The 24,132-nt window shown below is 40.3% G+C and overlaps 1 protein-coding gene across 1 annotated transcript in view; it reads right to left on the reverse strand.

The window, feature by feature from the left end:
* Nucleotides 1-24,132, reverse strand: part of ATRN (attractin) — a 189,237-nt gene that overhangs the window by 11,083 nt on the left and 154,022 nt on the right. The window contains exons 26-27 of the mRNA XM_005893974.2: nt 11,807-11,885; nt 8,201-8,308 (exon numbers count right to left, since the gene is read on the reverse strand). Coding sequence (XP_005894036.2) covers nt 8,201-8,308; nt 11,807-11,885 — 187 coding nt within the window. The remainder of the gene's footprint in view (nt 1-8,200; nt 8,309-11,806; nt 11,886-24,132) is intronic.

Here is a 24,132-nt window from a genome sequence, read left to right on the forward strand (position 1 = left end):
CCCTAAGAAACACCTTCTTACTCCATGTGATTTCTAAAGACACCCCTTCGTTAGTTTCTATTGTTATGAAACATCAAACAAATCACAAACTCTGGAGCTTAAAACAGCACCTATTTATTATCTCAGTTTTTTAGGTCAGAAGTCCAGGTGAGAGCTCTGTAGGGTTCTCTGCTTAGGGGTATAGGTCCTGTTTATGTCTTCTATCAGTTCTGGAAAGTAAAAGTCACTCAGTCGTGTCTGACTGTGACCCCATGAACTATACAGTCCATGGAATTCTCCAGGTCAGAATATTGGAGTGGGTAACCTATCCCTTCTCCAGCAGATCTTCAAGACCCAGGAATCGAACCGGGGTCTCCTGCATTGCAGGCGGATTCTTTACCAACTGAGCTATCAGGGAAGCCCCCACTCAGTTCAGGAAGAATTCTCAAGTCTATCTCACAAAGGTTCTGAGGGTCTCAGATCTTATCTTCAGAAGGTGGAACTCAAGTTATCAGCTGGGTTCCACTCCTACCAGGAGGCCCTGGGGAAGAACCAGCTTCAAGACTCATTCAAGTTGCTGGCAGAATCTAGCTCCTCCAGGCTCTAGGTGTGAAGTCCCCATTTCCTGGCTAGCAGTTAGCCAAGGGCCATTCTTCTTTTGGAGGCCACTCATATTCCTCTTCATAAGGTCTCTCCAGCATGAAACCAGTGACAGTGCTCAAGTACTTCTCATGGTTCCTCTTCTGCCACCAGTCAGAGAAAGTGTTCCCTATATATTAATGTCAACTACCCTCAGACTTTTAAAAAAACAATTTAGCTGTGGCTCTCAGGCCCTATAGCATGCAGGCTTCAGTAATTGTGGCTCATGGGCTTAGTTGCTCCACAGCACGTGGAATCTTCCTGCATCAGGCATCAAACCCATGTTCCTGCATTGGGAGGGGATTCTTATCCACTGCAATCAGGGAAGTCCACCCTCAGACTTTAATTACTTCTGCAAAATCTCTTCACAGCAGAATCTGAAGTAGTGTTTGATTGAACAAACATGAGAGAGGAATCTTGGGGGCCATCTTCAAAATTATGCCATCAGTTTCTTCAAACTGGTTGAAGAAACTGGAGCACAGAGAAATGACTAGATGAGTAAAACGGCTGAAGTGGTGAAATCACTTATGACCCAGGTGGGAGATGATAGTGGCCTAGATCAAGGTGATAGCTAACAGTGGTGGAAGTGGTGGCACAGGAGTCAGGACATAGTTTTGAAGATAAAGTAAAAAAGACTTGCTGATAGATGGGCTGTCCAGTGAGGATGAGAGCAAGGACAAGTCAAGGATGATTTTGGACTGAGCAACTAGAACATATTGAGTTGGGGAAGTTATGCCAGAGGAGCAGGTGTGGGGAACAGTCTCTTGTTTTGAACATGTTAAGTTTGTTCAGATGCTTATTAAGACATCCAAGTGGGAATACTGAGCCAGCAACCTGATATATGAGTTGGACACTCACAGGAGAGTTTGAGTGGTGAGCTCAGGGTGTTTACATCCACAACGGATAAAAAGATTGCTATTGTCTGAATATTCATGTACTCCCAAAATTCATGTTAAATTTTAACACCTAATGTTAATATTTGGAAATGGGTCCTTTGGGAGATGATCAGGACGAATGGGATTAGTGCCCTTAGAAAAGAGACCCTGAGAGCTCCCTCACCCCTTCTACCATGTAAAACTACAGCTAGAGGGAATTCCCTGATGGTTCAGTGGTTAGGACTCTGTATTTTACTGCTGAGGGCCCAGGTTCAATCCCTGGTTGGGGAACTAACATTCTGTGCAAGTTGGGTGGTATGGCAAAAAAAAAAAAAAAAAAAATTACAGCTAGAAGGTGCCTTCTATGAACCAGAAAGCAAGCCTTCATCAGACACTCATCTGCCAGTACCTTGATCTTGGATTTCCCAGGCTCCAGATCTGTGAGAAATTAATTTCTATTGTTTGTAAGCTACCCAGTCTCTGATATTTTGTTGTTAACAGCCTGAACAGACTAAGGCAATAACCAAAGGTGCAGATGTAAAAGATGTGAGGAGAGGCCCAAAGACTGAGTCTGAGACAGCTGCCCATTATTAAAAGATGCTGGAAGATGAAGAAGGCCGATGAAGAACACACAGCACAAACGGCCAGAAGGTGAGTGTGTGGCTCTTGACAAGAAATTCGAGACAGTGTTTTACTGGCTGTGCTGCAGGCTGCTGAGTGACATGGGATGTTACTAAGGCTCGTCTATTCTTCTCAATCCCACAAATGATCACTATTTTATCAGGACAATATTTTCTTAGATTTACAGAGGTTTATCAGCTGATTTACTCACTACTGCTTCTTATTCCACCCTCCTGGGGTAATTGGCCCCCTTTCTAGCACATCCTTTATATACTTCTTTCATACAGGTTTGTTGGTGGCAAGTACTCAGTTTTCCCTGCAGTCTGAAGACATCTTGATTTTATCCTTGTTCTTGAAAGGTAGGTACTGGGTACACTATTTGAGGCTGGCAGTTCTCTTTCAATACTTGTAGCATCTGGGAAGTCAGCTGTCACTTTGTCATTCCTTTGTAGTAAACTTTTTCCCCTTAGTTATTTTTTAATGTGGTAAAATACACATTACTTTGCTAGTGTGTGAGATGAGTGCAATTGTGTGGTAGTTTGAACATTCTTTGGCATTGCCTTTCTTTAAGATTGGAATGAAAACTGATTGTTTCCAGTCCTGTGGCGACTGCTGAGTTTTCCAAATTTGCTGGCATATTGAGTGCAGCACTTTCACAGTATCATCTTTTAGAATTTGAAATAGCTCAACTGAATTCCATCACCTCCACTAGCTTTGTTCGTAGTGATGCTTCCTAAGGCCCACTTGACTTCACATTCCAGGATGTCTGGCTCTAGATGAGTGATCACACCATCATGATTATCTGGGTAGTGAAGCTCTTTTTTGTATAGTTCTTCTGTGTATTCTTGCCACTTCTTAATATCTTCCGCTTCTGTTATGTCCATACCATTTCTGTCCTTTATCGAGCCCATCTTTGCATGAAATGTTCCCTTGGTACCTCTAATTTTCTTGACGAGATCTCTAGTCTTTCCCATTCTATTGCTTTCCTCTATTTTGCACTGATCTCTGAGGAAGGCTTTCTTATCTCTCCTTGCCATTCTTTGGAACTCTGCATTCAAATGGGTATATCTTTCTTTTTCTCCTTTGCCTTTAGCTTCTCTTCTCAGCTATTTTTAAGGCTGCCTCAGACAACCCTTTTGTCTTTTTGCATTTCTTTTTCTTGGGGATGGTCTTGATCACTGCCTCCTATACAACGTCACAAACCTCCATCCATAGTTCTTCATGCACTCTGTCTATCAGATCTAATTCCTTGAATCTATTTGTCACTTCCACTGTATAGTCATAAGGGATTTGATTTAGGTTATGCCTGGATGGTCTAGTGGTTTCCCCTACTTTCTTCAATTTAAGTCTGAATTTTGCAACAAGGAGTTCATGATCTGAGCCACAGTCAGCTCCTGGTCTTGTTTTGCTGAATAGAGCTTCTCCATCTTTGGCTGCAAAGAATATAATCAATCTGATTTCAGTATCGACTATCAGATGATGTCCATGTGTAGACTCTTCTCGTGTTGTTGGAAGAGGGTGTCTCTCTTTGGCTCTGTCTTTTCAATCTTTCTGGAGTTATTTCTCCACTCTTCTCCAGTAGCATATTGGGCACCTATCAACCTGGGAGTTCATCTTTCAGTGTCATACCTTTTTGCCTTTTCATAGTGTTTATGGGGTTCTCAAGGCAAGAATACTGAAGTGGTTTGCCATTCCCTTCTCCAGTGGACCACATTCTGTCAGAACTCTCCACCATGACCTGTCTGTCTTGGGGGTCCATACATGGCATGGCTCATAGTTTCACTGAGTTAGACAAGGCTGTGGTTCATGTGACCAGTTAGATTAGTTTTCTGTGATTGTGGTTTTCATTCTGTCTGGCCTCCAAGGCATAAGATGAGTGAGATTGCACTTATCTCACACGCTAGCAAAGTAATGCTCAAAATTCTTCAAGCCAGGCTTCAATGGTATGTGAACTGTAAACTTCCAGATGTTCAAGCTGGATTTAGAAAGGGCAGAGGAATCAGAGGTCAAATTGCCAATATCCTTTGGATCAACAAAAAAGCAACAGAGCTCCAGAAAAACATCTACTTCTGCTTTATTGAATACACCAAAGCCTTTGACTGTGTGGATCACAACAAACTGTGGAAAATTCCTAGAGACGGGAATACCAGACCACCTTACCTGCCTCCTGAGAAATCTGTATGCAGGTCAAGAAGCAACAGTTAGAACTGGACATGGAACAACAGACTGGTTCCAAATCAGGAAAGGAGTGTGTCAGGCTCTATATTGTCACCCTGCTTATTTAACTTATATGCAGAGTTCAGTTCAGTTGCTCAGTTGTGTCCAACTCTCTGTGACCCCAGGGACTGCAAACACCAGGTTTCCCTGTCTATCACCTACTGCCATCATCAAACTCAAGTCCATTGAGTCGGTGATGTCATCCAACCATCCCATCCTCTGTCATCCCCTTCTCCTCCTGCCTTCAACCCTTCATCAAGGTCTCTTCAAATGAGTCAGTTCTTTGCATCATGTGGTCAAAGTATTGGAGCTTCAGCTTCACCATCAGTCTTTCCAATGAATATTCAGAACTGATTTCCTTTAGGATTGACTAGTTGGATCTCCTTGCAGTCCAAGGGACTCTCAAGAGTCTTCTCCAACACCACAGTTCAAAAGGATCAATTCTTCAGCGCTCAGCTTTCTTTATAGTTCAACTCTCACATCCATACATGACTACTGGAAAAACCATAGCTTTGACTAGATGGGCCTTTGTTGGCAACGTAATGTCTCTGCTTTTTAACATGCTTTCTAGGTTGGTCATAGCTTTTCTTCCAGGGAGCAAGCATCTTTAAATTTCATGGCTGCAGTCACCATCTGCAGTGATTTTGGAGCCCCCCAAAAAATCAAGCCTCTCACTGTTTCTATCATTTCCCCTATCTATTTGCCATGAAGTGATGGGACCAGATGCCATGATCTTAGTTTTCTGAATGCTGAGTTTTAAGCCAACTTTTTCACTCTCCTCTTTCACCTTCATCAAGAGGCTCTTTAGTTCTTCACTTTCTGCCATTAGGAGTGGTGTCATCTGCATATCTGAGGTTATTGATATTTCTCCTGGCAATCTTGATTCCAGCTTGTGCTTCATCCAGCCTGGCATTTTGCATGATTTACTCTGCATATAAGTTAAATAAGCAGAGTGACAATATAGAGCCTTGATGTAGTCCTTTCCTGATTTGGAACCAGTCTGTTGTTCCATGTCCAGTTTTAACTGTTGCTTCTTGACCTGCATTCAGATTTCTTAGGAGGCAGGTCAGGTGGTCTGGTATTCCCATCTCTTTAAGTACTTTCCACAGTTTGTTGTGATCCACACAGTCAAAGGCTTTGGTGTAGTCAATAAAACAGAAATAGATGTTTTTCTAGATGTTTGGACTGCAAGGAGATCAAACCAGTCAATCCTAAAGGAAATCAGTCCTGAATATTCATTGGAAGGACTGATGCTGAAGCTGAAGCTGAAGCTCCAAAAATTTGGCCACCTGATGTGAAGAATTGACTCATTGGAAAAGACCCTGATGCTGGGAAAGATTGAAGGCAGGAGGAGAAGGGTTCGACAGAGGATGAAATGGTCGGATGGCACCACTGACTCGATGGACATGAGTTTGGGCAAGTTCCAGGAGTTGGTGATGGACAGGGAAGCCTGGTGTGCTGCAGTCCATGGCGTTGCAAAGACTCAGACACAACTGAGAAACTGAACTGAAAATACACATAACATAAAAAGCATTATCTTAACCATTTTTTTTTAAAGCACTTTCTTTGGCTGCATCAGGTCTTAGTTGTAGCAAGCAAGATCTTTGGTCTTTGTTGCAACACACGGGATCTTTTAGTTGTGCCAATTGAACTCTTAGTTGCACCAAGCACATTCTTAGTTGCAGCATGAGGGACTACTATAGTTCCCTGACAAGGGATGGAACCCAGGCCCACTGTATTGGGAACACAGAGTCTTAGCCACTGGACCACCAGGAAAGTCCCTATCTTAAACCATTATTTAGGTATACATTTTAGTAGTGTTATATGGTGCAACCATCACCACCATCTATTTCCCAAACTCCATTTTGGAAAACTAAAATTTTATACCCATCAAATTGCAAATCCCCCTTCCTTCCTCTCCCCAGACCTTGGCAACCATCATTCTATTTTCTAGGAATTTGACTACTCAAGGTAGCTCTCATAAGTGAAATCATACAGTGTTTGTCTTTTTGTGACTGACTTCTTTCACTTAGCATAATGTCTTTAAGGTTCATCTATGTTCATATATGTAACATGGGTCAGAGTTTCTTTCCTTTTTAAGGCTGAGTGAAGCTCCGTTGTATGTATATACCATATTCTGTTTATCCATTCCTATGTCAATGAACACCTGGGTTGGTTCCAGCTTTTAGCTACTATGAATGAAGCTGCTATGCACATGGTGTACAAATACATTGTCAAAACTCTGCCTTCAATTCTTCAGGGTATATATTGAGAAATGGGATTATTAGATCGTACATAATTCTATTTTTGCTTTTCTGAGGAAGAGAAATACTGTTTCCCACAGTAGCTGCATCATTTTCATTCCCACCAACAGTACACGAGGGTTCCAACTTTTCCACATTGTACTGGTCTTTTTCTGTCCTGGCTAATTTTAAGATGTTCTCTTTGTCTTTGAAGTTCCACAGTTTCACTAGGATAAATCCAACTGTAGTTTTCTTTTCTCTCCTACCTTTCCTCTGCTTTCTTTCCTTACTCTTGCTTACAATACATTTTGTTAAGAGTCTGAATAATTGTATTTCCCATCAGTTCTGGAAAATTCTCAGCTCTTTGAAAACTGCCTCTCCTCCATTCATTTGTTCTGGGACTGTAATATATATGTTAGATCTTCTCATTCTATCCTCCATATTCTTATTATCTGTCATATTTTTCCATCTTCTCATCTCTTTGTTCTACATTCTGTGTAATTTCTTCAGAGTCATCCTCCAGTTCAAAAGCTCTTTCCTCACTTGTCTCTGATGTGCTGTTTAACATGTAATCTGAGTCTTTAAAAAATTTCAACTACTGTATTTTCCATTTCTCTAACAGTTCCATTTGGTTCTTTTTCAGGTCTGCTTGGCCATTCTTGACTCTTATGGCTTCCTCATCTTTATGATTCCATCTTTCAGTTCTTTAAACATTTCATACAGAGCTATATCATATTCATTAGATGTCAATTCTGTTGTTTCTGCTGATTCTTACTCATTCGTCCTTGGTGACCACTGATTCTGTGGTCTTGATCTGTGGGACTCCTGAATGGCTGAATTGGGTGTATTTTTCCTCAGTCAGGATCCACATCTACTTCAACTGAGAGACATGGTATCTTACCAATCTAGAACCACTTTAGACCATGCATGGTTGTGGTTTGGGTTCATGGTTTATTCTTTTCTGGAGGAGGAAAGGAAAACAATCCCTGGAAATCTCACATACTTCCTGTAAGGTCAGTAATGCTTCAGTAAGTATGTTAGGACATACATGCGCACATACACACACACATATACATACATATATGTGTCTGTGTATATAATATATATCTCCATAGACATGTCTGTGTATATAATATATATCTCCATAGACATATAATTGTTTCCTAATGGTATCTGAACTATTTCATCATTTTGTTAAAAAAGAAAGTCTTACTATTTTCTTCATAATGGTGGAGGTGTTAGAATTCTTTATTTTCCACAGAATTCACAGTCAGTTATAACTTTTCCCCATTTAAAAAAATCCCCTAAATACTTACAAAGGACAATGGTTCAATTCAGTTATTTTCAAATTTTCAAGTATTATGCCACATGAAACTTAAAAGAATACCAGACAAGTTATTTAAATTTTAAAATTCCCTGAATATAAGACTGCTTAACAACATGAAACAAATATTGGAAAATGAAAGCAAGACAATAGCTGACAGTTTCAGTGCTGACTTATTGCTAAGAAGAAACAGAGAGGACAAAGTAAGAGGTAACAGAATGAGGCTCTTGCCCTCTCTGGTTCCTCACACTGAGAAGCATGAGGTTTGATAAGTTACAGGGACTTTTGAAATACAATCTCACCTTTATACTCCCCCCAATAAGATCAGGAGGCTCTTCATCTGTTTCCAAGGCGACATTTACAGAGGCAAAGGGACGACTGGCCATCTGCTGCATCTCTCGAAGAAGTTGCTGATGAGTAATACGGCAACCATTAATGCAAAGAGTACTGAGGGGGTTTTATTAGAGACTACTACATATTAAAAATAGCTCATCTTCCTTGATTCAAACAAATTAATTCCAAAATGATATTTCTGAGATAGCTGGGGAAAACTGGACATGGACCAAGCATTACCTTTTTAATTTTGTTGACTATGATGACAATATTGTTGTTATAGTAAAGAAAAATTCCTTATCTGTTAGAGATACACATTAATGTACTGATGGATATAATGCTATGATGCCTGCTTGTTAAGTACGTAAATTATCCTATTTCCTCATATTTTTATTACTAGATTAAAGCCAGGCTTTCTTTTTTCCTGCTGAAACTTGGACGAAATACTTACACAGCAACAAAAACTATCCTTTGTTACACAGTATTTAAGAACTGAAAGAGAGCTTTATTCAGAGAGGTGGTATAAACTAAACACATAAAAAACATGAAGTTTTGCAGAGCAGAGGGACAAGTAAGGGCTCTGGATTCAGGTAGGCTTGGATATGAACACCTGCTCCAACTCCTTCCAGCTGTGTGATGTTAAAAAGTTATTTAAAATTTCTGGGCCTCCATTCCCTCCTCTCTGAAATGGGGTTTTAATCCCATAAAAGTATCAGTACGATTAAATGAGATGTTTTACCTAGCACAGTGCCTAGCTTATGGTGTGTAGCTAGTGCCTAGCTTATGGTGTGTAGTCAATTATATATCATTAGGGATATCAGAGATTTGGGCATGTCACTGAAGCTCTGAGGTCATGCTGTGGAAGACAATGAGGCCTTACTTAACTACTTCCTTAAAACTATTTTAGAGACAGAATCTTGGGCTGGATAGATCATGGCTATGTTTTAGAATGGCATTTCTGTTTTAGAAACAGAATGTTCTGTTTTAGAAGGGTATTTTTAACATTAAAAATTTTGTTAAATATCAATAATCATATGCCTACATCTCACAAAGCTATTAGTTTATTTACTCAACAAATACATATAACAATAATCCTCCTCTAGATTCTGTGCTAAGTGTGGAGTCACAGTGAGACAGTGACTCTACCTACTTGCTTCCAGTTCCCAGTCTAGTTCCCTTATGACAAGTGCAGGAGATAATGGGAGTAAAGGCCCTTTAAAACAGGGCCTGGTATGTAGCAATGACTTAAGCAGTATTAGATGCTATTATTTTTGTTGTTATAAATAATATCAAATCATTCTTCTACAGTTCTGAGAGGGATAAATCATGAATGATATTTTAGAAGAGATGAAATATATTCTGAATGGACAGGTTCACAGTAACAGAGAAATTTTAAATCACAAAGGTAAAAGCTTAGTTTACTGGCTGATCAACTGTGTAATTAGCATATTCTTTTTTGGAAACCTGTTTTCTACTAAGTGTTCACCTCATTTTCTTTCATGTATGTTGTGATTATTTTCCAGTTGATTGTTTGTCTTCTACATTAGTTCAATTATTTTTACAAACTTTATTTTTATATATGTTTGTATGATGTTTCAATAATCTTATCTGAAAACAATGATTTTGTCCCCTTTCCAAAAGGAACAAAACTTCTTATTTTTCTTTCTCTTAGTGCAGAGTCTAGAACATCCAGAACAAAACTAAGTCACTACTGGGACTACATGATGGTTAGAAGGAACATGGCCTTTGAAGACAGAAGTCTTAAATTCAAAACATAGTTTGGTGTCTTTAAGTAGCTGTGTGATGATGGGTAAGTTATTTTGCCTCTCTGAGCCTCGGCTCCTTCATTTATAAAACAGGAGTAGTATCAGTAACTATTTTATAGGTTGCTGTAAGGATTATACAAATATAAAACCTTAATATAAAACCTCTTAGAAGAGTGCCTACAACTTAGAAATGCTCAAATGTCAGGGTTTTTTTTTTTTTCTTTTTTCTGTCAGTTCTTAATATGACTAACTTATCTTGATTTTATTGGGTACAACCTTGAGTATTTCTTCATCATGAGTAATGTTGGTTACCTGGTTATTTCTCAAAGTGTGGAGGAGGTATTATTTTTGAGTTTACTAAGAGTTTTATTTTTAAACTAGGATGAGTGCTGATATTAATAAATGATTAAATGATTACTTGCTACTACTGAAAATTTAGGGTTTTGTTTTTTTTTTTTTATACCCATGGATATAACATATCCTAGTAGGTTCTCTGGTATGAAATGATCCCTTTACTACACGGTCAACTAGACAGCTGCACATTATAGTCATTATGCAACTGGTCTTTACTTTTTGGTGCTACCTTTCTCAAATTTTGGTTTCAAGGTTTCTATGCATAAAATGAATCAGGATTCTTTTAAGTTTCCCATCTTTTCCTTTACCCTGGAAAAAGGAAATTTATTTTTTTGGAAATAATTAAATCTCATAAACACCCAAGGAGGAGTAGACTATTATTATCTCCATAAGCTCATCTCAAATTAAAACTGCCTGTGTCTAATAGCCTTTGTCGAGAGAGTAATAATTTGACTCTCTCAAAATAATTTTTTGATTCCTTCCCGGTACTAGTTTATGTGGTTTCTTACTTCTTTATTACACATTTGGATAACTTATTTTTTTCAGAATGTTGCATAATTCGTTGAGATTTTAAAATGTCTTAGTAATACAGCTATTAAAAAAACCTCTGAATATGTTATCCACTGAATTTTTAAAATGATCATAAAGAGGATACAACATTACCTCTACGAAAAAAAATACCTTTACATGGGTCAGAAATGGTCCATGTCATGGCCCCACTGTTCATGTCATGAACAGTGCTGAGTGCTTGGGTATTTTGAGTCTAGATATTTCTGTTCTCTAAATCTTTCTATAGATCAATTTTTATATAGAAAAAAGCATGAGTAGATATAGAAGATCAAAGAGCACAAAATCCAGGTATTAGTGTACTTCTATTTAGCAACAATGCAACAGACATGATGACTAAAAGGCAGAGTAATAACACATGTGAAAGTTTCAATAAACAGCTTTTGTGTTGTAATTTTTAATCAAGTTTATTTGACTTGCCAATTATAAATATTTGTTTGACTTATTAATATTACTTTTGGAATGGAGCTGTGGAAATAAATCAACACTAAAAAATAAAACTCAAGCAAATACTTAATCAGACACACATTTATCTTTCCTTGAATAATGAGAAATTTTTGAGATGCTTAAATGGCTGATTTTATTCTCATTCTCATGAAAGGCTCCTGTAAAAGCTGTGCTTTACTAAGCCTTCAGATCTCCAGCCTGAGTTAAGGAATCAGGGTCTGGGAGAAAGGGTAAAACTGAGTCAATACAATCCTAAAACCTTCTTTTTAGAAAGTTAAAACCATGTGGTGCAGAATTAACATAGCTTACATAGCACTAATTGAAGTCTACTGACCATGTATTACTCTCTATGACTACACAGCTAAAACTGACATGCTTAAAGGAAATATGAAGGAAAAAGCTCCTTTAGGGATTCGTTAATCTTTATTCACTGAGGCTTACCTCTCTACGTCTGGAAGCCCAACAACTTTGTTTAATTTTCCAAACCACAGCAGCCACCAGGAGCAGAGAGAGGAAACAACTGTAAGAAAGCAAAGTACTGAGTTATTATCCCAGCCCCCAGAATCAGCATGCTGTCATCCACACCTCAGGTCAGTCAGGGACACAATCCCCCAAATACCCACTCCAAGCTCCTTTCTGCTGAGTCATCACAACCAGTCCTGGTTCAAAGGAAACAAAGTAAGAGAATGAGCTTTCTGACCCAACCGGTAGACAATACTATCTCCACAAGGCACTCCCAGAGGAGAGCCCTGACCTTCTGCCAGGCCTTTATCAGAATGACATATCATGGCTTATCCAAATAATAAAACTAATTCTACCATAATTATAACCAGTAACAAGCATGCTATTTAATCAAATCAGCAAAAATTTACCGATAAAGCTTAAAATAATGAGAAAAGTTAATTATCAAAGTGACAATCAGCTTTTCATAAGGAAGATATAAATAGAGAATAAACTTATATGTAATAATATGTATTCAAAGTAAGTACATACTTTATAAATAAAATAAAACAACTAAATTCAAGCCAACAGCTTTCTTAAAGATTAAGATAGACTAAGTCCCAGTGGTCTTATAACTGCAAATGATTTTAATGTTCTCTCATCAAAAGCTACTGTGACAGGAAAGAGAAAGACTGACTTCTGATTAAAAGGACTAATGAGCCTAACAAATAAACCTCTTAGGTAGCTGTTTAAATAATTTAAAAATTGGCATTTTCACTCATTAATTTGTACAGTGTACTGTTCCAGTGTTACAAGCAGATACAAGGCTCTCTGCCCCTGCAGTCGGGTACTCTTTGTTGAGATCTGTGTTTGCAGGATGCGGTTGGCTTTCCAGAGGCAGCTTCAGAGCAAACTGCTGAAGACAGGCTGCCCCAGTTGGCTGGTGACAGGCCCCCTAAGGTGCTACAGGACTGAACTTCTGCCCTTTCAGAAACAGAAATTAAGCCTTCCTCAGCCCACCACCTTCCCGAGAGGCACATAATGCAAACCCCTTCAATGGGTACCCTGGCAAAAGAGAAGCACCTCTACCCCCCACCCAGATCACCACTCAGTGGACAGTCTTCAGCTCCTATCTTGTTGGGCGCCTCAGCTGTGCTGACACTGATGATCCTTCCATCTCTCTGATGGTTTCTGTTTTTCTTTTTATACAGTACTTTATTGAGGCAGATCCTGTTCTAGGCTCATGGAATACATCAATGAACAGAGCAAAGGACTACTTTCCCCATGGAGGCAAACAGTAAATAAAGTGAGCATATTATACAGCATGTTAGAAAGGAGTAAATACTACACAAATAAAAAGAAGGTAAGGGTAAGGAGGTTCAGGAGTGTTGGCGGTACCCTAAAGCAGAATGGTCGGAATGGGTGGACCTTAACTTTTGAGAAGGTGACATGTGAGCTAAGACGTGGAGGATGTGTGGGAGATGGCTTGTGAAGGTCTGCAGAAATGCGCCTGGGCAACTGGGATCAGCTAGTGCAAAGCCTGAGGCAAGGATGTGCCTGGGATTTCTTGAGGAACCTCAGGAGGCTGGAGTGGGAGGGGGCAGTTATGCCAGGGATAAAGACATAGAAGTAAGAGAAGGGCAGATCATGAGGACCCTAAAGCCATCATAATGGTGTTGGCTTTTACTGAGTGAGATGAGCCACTGAAGATTTTTGAACAGAGAAGTATCATGATTTAATTTATACTGAGGAGACCATGAAGGCAGCAACTCAGAAATAGAAAGAACAGGAGTCTAGGTAAGAAATGAGGGTGGCTCAAACCAGGATGATGGTAGCAGGGGTATGAAAAGTACTTTGGAATCTAGACATGAAGGTCAAGACAGTAGGATTTCCTGATGGGCTGGATGTAGGGTACAAAAGAGAAAGTCAGGGTGTGGGGACTGAGGAACTTGTCATCAACCTATTCAGGGAAGATTCTGGGGGGAGAAAGTGTGAGATACAGGCGAGTAAAGTTTTAGACATGCTGAGTTCTGAGACATCTACCTGAAAGCTACGGGGAGATGTCATGAGTTGATATGTAAACTCAGGGCTGGGTGTCAGGTTTGGGCTGGAGACAGCTTGAGAGTCATCAGCATACACGTGGTATTTGGGGTAATGAATCTGCACGAGGACATCAAGGGAATAAATACAAATAGAGAAGAGTGTCTTGAGGGCACCCCAACACTGAGAAGTTAGGGATGACAGGAAGAAGTAAAGGAGTCTGAGAAGACTAACCTTAGTCTTTCGTGGTTTATATGGATAATCCTGCCCAGCCCCATAATCCTGCTTTTTGTTACTTTTACTCAAATAGATAAACACAAGAAGACAGCAAACCTACATGGAAGAACATGAAACATGCAAGTTGCTCCAGATGCTGCTGATGCAGCTGAACCCAGGGTGGCCTGAGAGGCCTCTCCTGGACTACCCTCAACACAGAATTGTGAAACAGACAGCTCAGAAGGTCTGTGTCCTTTATTCCCGAGAGCGTCTGTCATCAATGTGGGCCTGTTAAAAATACCAACAACCCAGTTCCTTCCACCTGTACCAGCTTTTCTGAGACACAAACGGCACACCAACAGACAATGAGCATCCTTCAAAGGTGATATATGCATGGTTTCTCCTTGGGAAACACAACAATGAAGAATTTACTAGTTATTTCAAAAAAGGTGGCACTTGCTGATACCCTCCTTCTTTTTTTTCCTCCACTAATCTGGGTACAGGTGGGGCTGTGACTCAGTGTTTATCTTTCTGAAGTCCCTCTTATCAATGGTTTTCTGTAATTTTAAACACATTTACAAATATAAGTTTTTAAAGTGTTAGTTGCTCAGTTGTGGCTAACTCTTTGCGACCCCATGGATTACAGCACACCAGGATCCTCTCTCCGTGGAATTCTCCAGCCAACAACCCTGGAGTGGGTTACCATTCCCTTCTCCAGGGGATCTTCCTGATCCATGGATCGAACCCAGGTCTCCTGCATTGCAGGAAGATTCTTTACCGTCTCAGTCACCAGCACAAACAAAACCTGTGTGAAACAGAATCCAGGGGAAAGGAGCAGTGACTGCACAAGAGACTAAATAAGACTTGCCTGTAAATGTTTAGGAGTCTCCCTCGGAATGGGTCAGCAGTGGCTTGCCGTTGGGTCAGGGCACTGGCAGCAGTAGTCCTGGGAGGCAGGGCGTGTTGGTGTAAGTCCTCTTGGAGGAGATCACCATTAGCCCTACTATAAAGCCTACAGCCCTACCACAGAGACTGCAGACCCTAGGATTGGGCTGCTTCAGGTCAAACTACAGAGAGGGAGCACAGCCCCACCTATTAGCAGAAAATTGGATTAACGATTTACTGAGCATGGCCCTGCCCACCAGAGAAAAACCCAGTTTTCCCCACAGCCAGTCCCTCCCATCAGGAAGCTTGCACAAGCCTCTTACCCTCAGCCATCAGAGGGCAGATAGAATGAAAGCCACAATCACAGAAAACTAACCAAACTGATCACTTGGATCACAGCCTTGTCTAGCTCAATGAAACTGAGCCATGCCATGCAGGGCCACCCAAGAAGGACATGTCATGGAGATTTCTGACAAAATGTGGTTCACTGGAGAAGGGAATGGCAAACCACTTTCGCATTCTTGCCATGAGAACCCCATGAACAGTATGAAGAGGCAAAAAGATATTACACTGAAAGATACCCCTCGCCCTGGTCAGTAGGTATCCAATATGCTACTGGGGAAGAGCAGAAAAACAGCTCCAGAAAGAATGAAAAGGCTGAGCCAAAGTGGAAACAACACCCAGCTGCGGATGTGTCTGGACGTGAAAATGAAGTCGGATGCTGTAAAGAACAATACTGCATAGGAACCTGGAATGTGAGGTCCATGAATTAAGGTATATTGGATATGGTCAAACAGGAGATGGCAAGAGTGAACATGGAAATTTTAGGAATCAGTGAACTAAAATGATGGGAATGGGCACATTTAATCCAGATGACCATTATATCTACTGCTGTGGGCAAGAATTCCTTAGAAGAAATGGGAGTGGCCCTCACAGTCAACAAGAGAGTATGAAATACAGTACTTGGGTGCAACCTCAAAAACAACAGAATGATCTTGGTTTGTTTCCAAGGTTGTAATGTTGAATGGTTATTCAACATTACAGTAATCCAACCCTATACCCCAACCACTAATGCCAAAGAAACTGAAGTTAAATGGTTCTATGAAGACCTACAAGACCTTTCTAGAAGTAACATCAAAAAAAAAAAAGATGTTCTTTTCAACATAGGGGATAGGAATGCAAAAGTAGGAAGTCAAGAGATACCTGGAGTAACAGGAGTGCAAAATGAAGCAAAGCAAAGGCTAACAGAGTTCTGCCAAGAGAATGCACTGATCATAGCCAACGCCCTCTTCCAACAACACAAGAGATGACTCTACATGTGGACATCACCAGATGTTCAATACCAAAATCAGATTGATTATATTCTTTGCAGCTGAAGATGGAGAAGTGCTATACAGTCAGCAAAAATTGGACCCAGAGGGGACGTCCCTGTGGCCCAGCAGTTAGGACTCTGGGCTCCCAATGCAGGATTCCCAGGTTTGATCCCTGACTGGGGAACTAGATCCCACATACCACAACTGGGAACCAGCAAAGACAGGAAAAACAAAACAAAACAAAAACCAGGACCTGGAGCTGACTGTGGCTCAGATCATGAGCTCTTTATTGCAAAATTCAGGCTTAAATTGAAGAAAGTAGGGAAAACCACTAGGTCATTCAGGTATGACCTAAATCAATTCCCTTACAATTACACAGTAGAAGTGACAAGTAGATTCAAGGGATTAGATCTGATAGACAGAGTGCCTGAAGAACTATGGACGGAGGTTCGTAACATTGTACAGGAGGCAGTGATCAAAACCATTCCCAAGAAAAAGAGATGCAGTAAGGGAAATGGTTGTCTGAGGAAGCCTTACAAATAGCTGATAAAAGAAGAGAAGAAAAAGGCAAAGGAGAAAAAGAAAGATATATCCATCTGAATGTAGAGTTCCAGAGAATAGCAAGGAGAGATAAGAAAGCCTTCTTAAGGGCAAAGAAAGAGGAAAACAACAGAATGGGAAAAACTCGAGATCTCTTAAAGAAAACCAGAGATACCAAGGGAGCATATCATGCAAAGATAGGCACAATAAAGGACAGAAATGGTAAGGACCTAACAGAAGCATAAGATATTAAGAAGAGGTGGCAAGAATACACAAAAGAACTGTACAAAAAAGGTCTTAATGACTCAGATAAACACAATGGTGTGGTTAACCTAGAGCCAAACACGCTGGAGTGTGAAGTCCAGTGGGCCTTAGGAAGGACTATTATGAATAAAGCCGGTAGAGGTGATGGAATTGCAGCTGAGTTACTTCAAATCCTAAACGATGATTAAGTGTTGCTGTCCAAGTGTTGCACTCAATATGTCAACAAATTTGGAAACCTCAGCAGTGGCCACAGGACTGCAAAAGGTTACTTTTCATTCCAATCCCAAAGAAAGGCAATGCCAAAGAATGTCCAAACTACCATATATTTGCTCTCATTTCATATGCTATCAAGGTAATGCTCAAAATCCTTCAAGCTAGGCTTCAATAGTACATGAACCGAGAACTTCCAGATGTACAAGCTGAATTTAGAAAAGGCAGAGGAACCAGAGGTCAAGTTTCCACCATCTGTTGGATCATAGAAAAACCAAAGAATTCCAGAAAAACATGTACTTTTGCTTCATAGATTATGCTAAAGCCTTTGACTGTGTGTATCACAACAAACTGGTAAATTCTTCAAGAGATGAATACCAGACCACCTTACCTGCCTCTTGAGAAACCTTTATGTGGGTCAAGAAGCAATAGTTAGAACTGGGCAGGAACAATGGACTGGTTCAAAATTGGGAAAAGAGTACATCAAGGCTATATATTGTCACCCTGCTTATTTAACTTATATGCAGAGTACATCATGCAAAATGCCAGGCTGGATGAAGCACAAGCTGGAATCAAGATTGCCAGGAGAAATATCAATAACCTCAGATATGCAGATGACACCACCCTAATGGCAGAAAATGAAGAGGAACTAAAGAGCCTCTTGATGAAGGTAAAAGAGGAGAGTGAAAATTCTGTCTTAAAACTCAACATTCAAAAAACTAAGATTATGGCATCTGGTCCCATCATTTCATGGCAAACAGATGGGAGAAAATGGCAACAGTGACAGACTTTATTTTCTTGGACTCCAAAATCATGGTGACTGCAGCCATGAAATTAGAAGATGCTTGTTCCTTGGAAGAAAAGCTATGACAAACCTACATAGCATATTAAAAAGCAGAGACATCACTTTGCTGACAAAGGTCTGTCTAGTCAAAGTTATGGTTTTTCCACTAGTCATGTACAGATGTGAGAGTTGGACCATGAAGAAGGCTGAGCACTGAAAAATTGATGCTTTCGAACTGTGGTGCTGGAGAAGACTCTTCAGAGTCTCTTGGACTGCAAGATCAAAGCACTCAACCTAAAGGAATCAACTCTGAACATTCATTGGAAGGACTGATGCTGAAGTTGAAGCTCCAATCCTTTGGTCACCTAATACAAAGAGTTGACTCACTGGAAAAGACCTTGATGCTGGGAAAGAATGAGGGCAGGAGGATAAGGGGGCGACAGAGGGTAAGATGGCTGGATGGCATCACTGACTCAATGGACATGAGTCTGAGCGAATTCTGGGAGATAGTGAAGGACAGGGAAACCTGGAGTGCTGCAGTCCATGGGTTTGCAAAGAGTTGGACATGTCTGAATGACTGAACAACAACAAGTTTTTAAAAAATCATGGGAATTTTCAGATGCACAAAAGAAGAGAGACCAAACCAGTTAACCTCTATATATTCATTACTCAGTCTTGGCAATTATTAACATTCTTCTGGCCTTCAAAGATCATTCTTAAAGAAGCCTATTGCTCTTTCAGTGCAAGGACACTGGCCCTTGACTAGGCTCTGTCACTTCTTTTCATCTCTGTACTTACAACAAAACCCTCTGACCTATTTTGTCCTAAATCTGTCCCTGTTTATCAGAGGCTTACACTTTCCTGAGACTATTCTCAGAAATTTGTCTTGATTTGAGGTTGTTTTTTTATACCTTTTGTACATGTCTTTGAAAACTGAGAATCTGTCTGAGCTCTGTGTTTGGAGATGTTTTTCACCAGCTTAATAGTGTATATAGAATGATACTTTTGAGAGTGTACTAAAATTTCCTTTTTCTGCCCTTACAAGTCTAGCCTTTCTAAAACAACATACTCATTTTTTGGCCTGGCTTTGACCTCCCAACCAATCTTATGAGACATTGCTGCTTCTTCCCAAGTTCCTATGATTTGCACATTACCATTCTGATCTCGGGCTTCCCTAGTGGCTCAGATGGTAAAGCGTCTGTCTGCAATGCAGAAGACCCAGGTTCATTCCCTGGGTTGGGAAGATCCCCTGGAGAAGGAAATGGCAGCCCACTCCAGTATTCTTGCCTGGAAAATCCCATGGATCACGTAGCCTGGTAGGCTACCGTCCATGGGGTCGCAAAGAGTCAAACACGACTGAGCAACTTCATTTTCACTATTCTGATCTCAATTAGATCAGACAGGATCTAATCTAGTGACAGGATCTAATCTAGTGGCAGGACTTTGCATCACTTCTATCTTCTGGAAAATAAAGTGATCAATAAGACATGGATCTGTCAAAATGTCCACTGTCAATCTGGCAACAGCCTTAGCGGAAGTTCAGATAATTAGAAGTTTTACAAAAACATACCTTGCCTATATCAGGAATTCCCATTACAGTCCCTCCTTTTGGACATTCCCTGCTTCTCCTTTTTATTTTTATCCAAATGCTATCATCTAAGGCACTTTTAACCCCGGTCAAAGATTTTCATAGAACATTAATCTGTTTCTCCCTCTTTACTAATAAACGGTCATTATGCTGACCACACTCCTACATCACTCCCAGATACAAAGCTCTTTCACCTACATCATCTCATTTGATTTTCAGAGCAAGCAAGCAAATGGGTCTTATTAATTCCCTCTTTATACACAAGGCTCCTACTGGAGTCTGGGAAAGCATCTAATTATGACACAAAGAGGACTTAATGTATTTATCAGGATCTAGAATTTACTTTTCACTGTGTCCAAGTCTGGGAATTCTTTTCTAACTTACCTCACATTAATATTTTCTCACTTGAATCACTGAGCTATCCCCTTCTACTCCCACCCCCAAATCTAATCCTCTTTTCTGTATTCTATGAGCCATTCTTCAGCATGCTTAGGATTACCTGGATAATTTCCCTTCTCCCCTTATGTTTCATGTATATGAATCTAGTTAACTTGCTCTGGGAAAATATCTGCTTCTTCATTCATGTTCATGAAAAGGACTCTATTCTCAGTTAAATTCTCATCATTCCTAGTTCCTAAACAAAATCCAGAGAAATCAAAGTTCTGCGTTCTTTTCCAAAGGTTCCCACATTCCAACAAAAAGGGAGAAGTGATGAGAACACCATCTGTCCTTGTTTACTACACAAGATTCTGAGGTCCCTAAAGATGCTCCTCTGAACAATTCTAATGATGTCATTCAGTCTTTCACCAATCAGCTGCAGTGACTGCTCCTCACTGGGTTGGTACTCGGCAGCAGAGTCACTACATTCTGTACACATGGTCCAAGAACATAACACACCTGATAACTGGAGTTACTTAGCATACGGCCTCTACATTCCCATCAGCTAGAACCATGAGCTTTATCAAGGCTGGTATCTGTGGTTCCTCATGGCTCTTCACTTTTCCTGGAGGTCTACTTTACTTTCCATATATATCTGAGCATGACTCTGTATTCCCTTGTGGCTCAGACGCTAAGGCGTCTGTCTACAATGCAGAAGACCCAGGTTCGATCCCTGGGTTGGGAAGGTCCTCTGGAGAAGGAAATGGCAATCCACTCCAGTACTCTTGCCTGGAAAATCCCATGGATGGAGGAGCGTGGTAGGCTACAGTCCATGGGGTCGCAAAGAGTCGGACACAACTGAGCGACTTCACTTCACTTGACTCTGTATTAGATGCTGAAGGTGTGCATGTATACAAGGGTGAACAAAAGAAAGACACTTTACTTACTCTTTTGAAGTTTAGAACCTAATTGTGGACACAGACAGTACAAAGTAAAACTGTGATAGCACCATGATGAAAAGCAATACAGTTCCATGGGAGAGTGGAACAAAGGGAGAGAATTTAGTTTGGGGGTTCACTGATGGAATCTTGGAGGAAGTGACACTGTGTCAAAATTGGAAGATGAGTGTGGTACAGTAAGAAATATACATATGGTCTTTGTCCCAAGTTTCTGGCACAGAGCTCCTAAAACCCTTGAAATCTCCTATGTGACAGGACCATCCCCTCCCCTATTTTTTATACAAGTGTTCATAATGGCTTTATCTGTAATAGTCAAAAACAGGAAACAATGCAAGTGTCTATCAGGAGGTGAATAAACAAAGTGTGGTTTATCTTTGAGACTATTACTCAGCTTTAAAAAGGAAGAACCTATCTTTAATTTTGATTTAAAACATCTTTAAAATGTATCTTTACCAGATTTATACACAAAGTAATTTAAATAATACAGAAGGGTATAAAAAAATTACAGTGTCCTTGAGTCCGAATTAACTATTTTTTATAACACATTTATGAAGATGTTATTCAGGAGTGTCTTTTTTTCTCTCATGGGAGGGGAGGACCTAAACAGCTTCAGGACTGGGGCTGGCCACCAGAAAAACTAATCCTGTGATTACAGGGTTATACTATTCAGCCCCTATCACACGTCCCCCTCCAGGAGGGGAGAGTGGCTGGAGGTTGAATTCAATCACCAATGACCAGAAATTTCACCAATCATGCCTACTCAATGAAACCTTGAAAAAATGTGGCATGTTGAGGTTTGGGGGGGCTGATGAACACACTTATGTGCTGGGAGAGTATGGTGTCCAGAAAGAGCATGGAAGCTCTGTGCTTTCATACCTTGCCCAATTAATCTCTTCCACTGGGTTGTTCCTGAGTTGTATTCTAATAAACCTGTTATTTTAAGTATAGTCTTTTCCTGAGTTCTGTGAAGCAATAGCAAATTGTTGAATCTGAGGGGGATCATGGGAACCCCCAAGCTTGTACTTGGCCAGGCAGAAGTGTGGGTAGCCTGGGGACTCATTTGTGGTTGATGTCTGAAATGGGAGCAGTCTTGTTGGATTGAGCCATTAACCTGTGGGGGTGTGTACTAATTCCAGGTAGTGGGTGTCAGAGTGAATTGTAGGACAATCAGCTGATGTCAGAGAATTGGTTTTTGTTTAGAAAAAACAAGCAATGGGTAAAAGTACATAGGTGAAGGGTAGGGAGAAGAACATTCCAGAAAGAAGGAAAAATATGTACAAATGCCATAAAATGGGAAGGAGTTTGGTGCTTTCTAAGAAACAGAAGGAGGCTCATGGAATGGGAACACAGAGAAGAACAGCTAAGGTGAAGGTAGAGAGGTGAGCAGAGGTTCATGCAGGACCTTGGTTTTTATTTTAGATACAACCCAGAGTCACGAGATATGAGATAAGTGGTTAGATACAAATTAATTCATGGTTTTAAGACCTCCTCTGGATTTTTTGTGGGTTGTAAGGGAGCCAAAATCAACCAAAATAGTCCTGGTGAGACTGTGATGGTTGGGACTAGGGTGGGGGAACAGAGGTAGGGCAGCTCAATGTTTTTGATAGCTGTAACTGCTGGGATCTGGTAAGGGAATGCCTGCTGGGTGTGAAAGGGAAAGAAGTGACTTGGAACTGACAGCATCATTTGTCAATTAGTGACATGGGGAAGACGGGTGAGGAAGGATCAGAAAATTATGCTGCATATGGAGCTGGCAGACTTCCACCAGAAAACACAGAGACAGAAGATGGCCAGGGTCAAGCTCTGGAAGAAAAGCAACAGTGAGAAGCTGAATAGAAAAGATAATTCAGGAAGGGAGCCAAGAAAGAGCAGCTTCAGGGCAGTATGCGGTCATAAAAGGCAAGAAGAAGGGTCTCACTGATAGGGTAGTCAGTTGATTGATACTGTTGAAAAGCCAAAATGATAAGAAGTGAAGAGTAACTTTTGGATTTAGCAATAGGGCTGTGTTAGTTGCCCTTAATAACAAGAAAATTAGATGAACTGTGGAGATGGAAGCCAGATGAGAGGGCTGAAATGTAAAAGAGGGGCTCCAGTAAGGATTTTTAGAGCAGTAAAAACACTCTATATGATATGATGATGGATATGTCAGTATACATTTGTCCAAACCCCATAAAATGTACAATACTATTAACTTCAGATGATTATGATATATCAGTGTAGGCTCATCTTTAGTTTAAAAAAAAAAAAAAAAAAGTACAATTCCAGTGAGTGATGTTGAAAATGGGAGAGGCTATGCATGTGTGGAGGCAGGGGCTATATAGGAAATCTCTGTACCTTTTTCTCAATTTTGTTCTGAACCTAAAATTTCTTTTAAAAAATAAAGTCTCTAAAAATTAAAAGAAAAAAGGAAGGAAGGAAGGAGGGAAGCAGGGAGAGAGAGAAAGAGAAAGAAAAAGACAGTGAGTGTGTGAGAGAGGGAAAGAAAAGGCGGGAAAGGAGAGAAAGAAGGAAGGAAGAAAGAGAAAGAGAAAAAAAATTAAGTCTAGAGTATATAGATACAAGGAGGGAGAGAGTTCTGGGGAATTTCCAGAGTGCTGAGGGGACTACATTCAGAGTGGACACACCAGATGGCTTCTTCTCTCCTCCCTGCTTGTGCTGAGCAACTGAAGACCGCAAATAAGGCAGTGAGCTCTGGTCCTTGGGCTGGAAAGGCCAGGCAGGATGGATCCTCTCTCATTCAGAAGACTAACAATATATCTAATCCACCAGCACACTCTCCATCTATTCTCCACACTCATTGGAGGCTGTGACAGACAGAAATGGCATCCATACACAAGTAAACATGGAATCTTCAACATGAAAAAAATCAGACATTGAGGAAGACCAACGTTGTGAAAGAGAGGTACCAAACAACAACAGGCGACATCTCAGACAGTTATTAATAGCACAAAATAAGAGTCCAAAATAATATAATAAAATTTATTAATCTCAGAAAGGAATATGAAAGTAAACTGCATTCATAAAACTGAAACAGGCTACACGGAATAATATATTAGAAATAAAATGCAAATGTTAAAAAAAAAATCTCACCAGTCGACTCAATAAAAGAAATGGACCCAACACTGAACTAAATTAATGAGCTGAGGAGC

The sequence above is a fragment of the Bos mutus genome, chromosome 13 (assembly GCF_027580195.1).
Source record: "Bos mutus isolate GX-2022 chromosome 13, NWIPB_WYAK_1.1, whole genome shotgun sequence".
Taxonomy (NCBI): Eukaryota; Metazoa; Chordata; class Mammalia; order Artiodactyla; family Bovidae; genus Bos; species Bos mutus.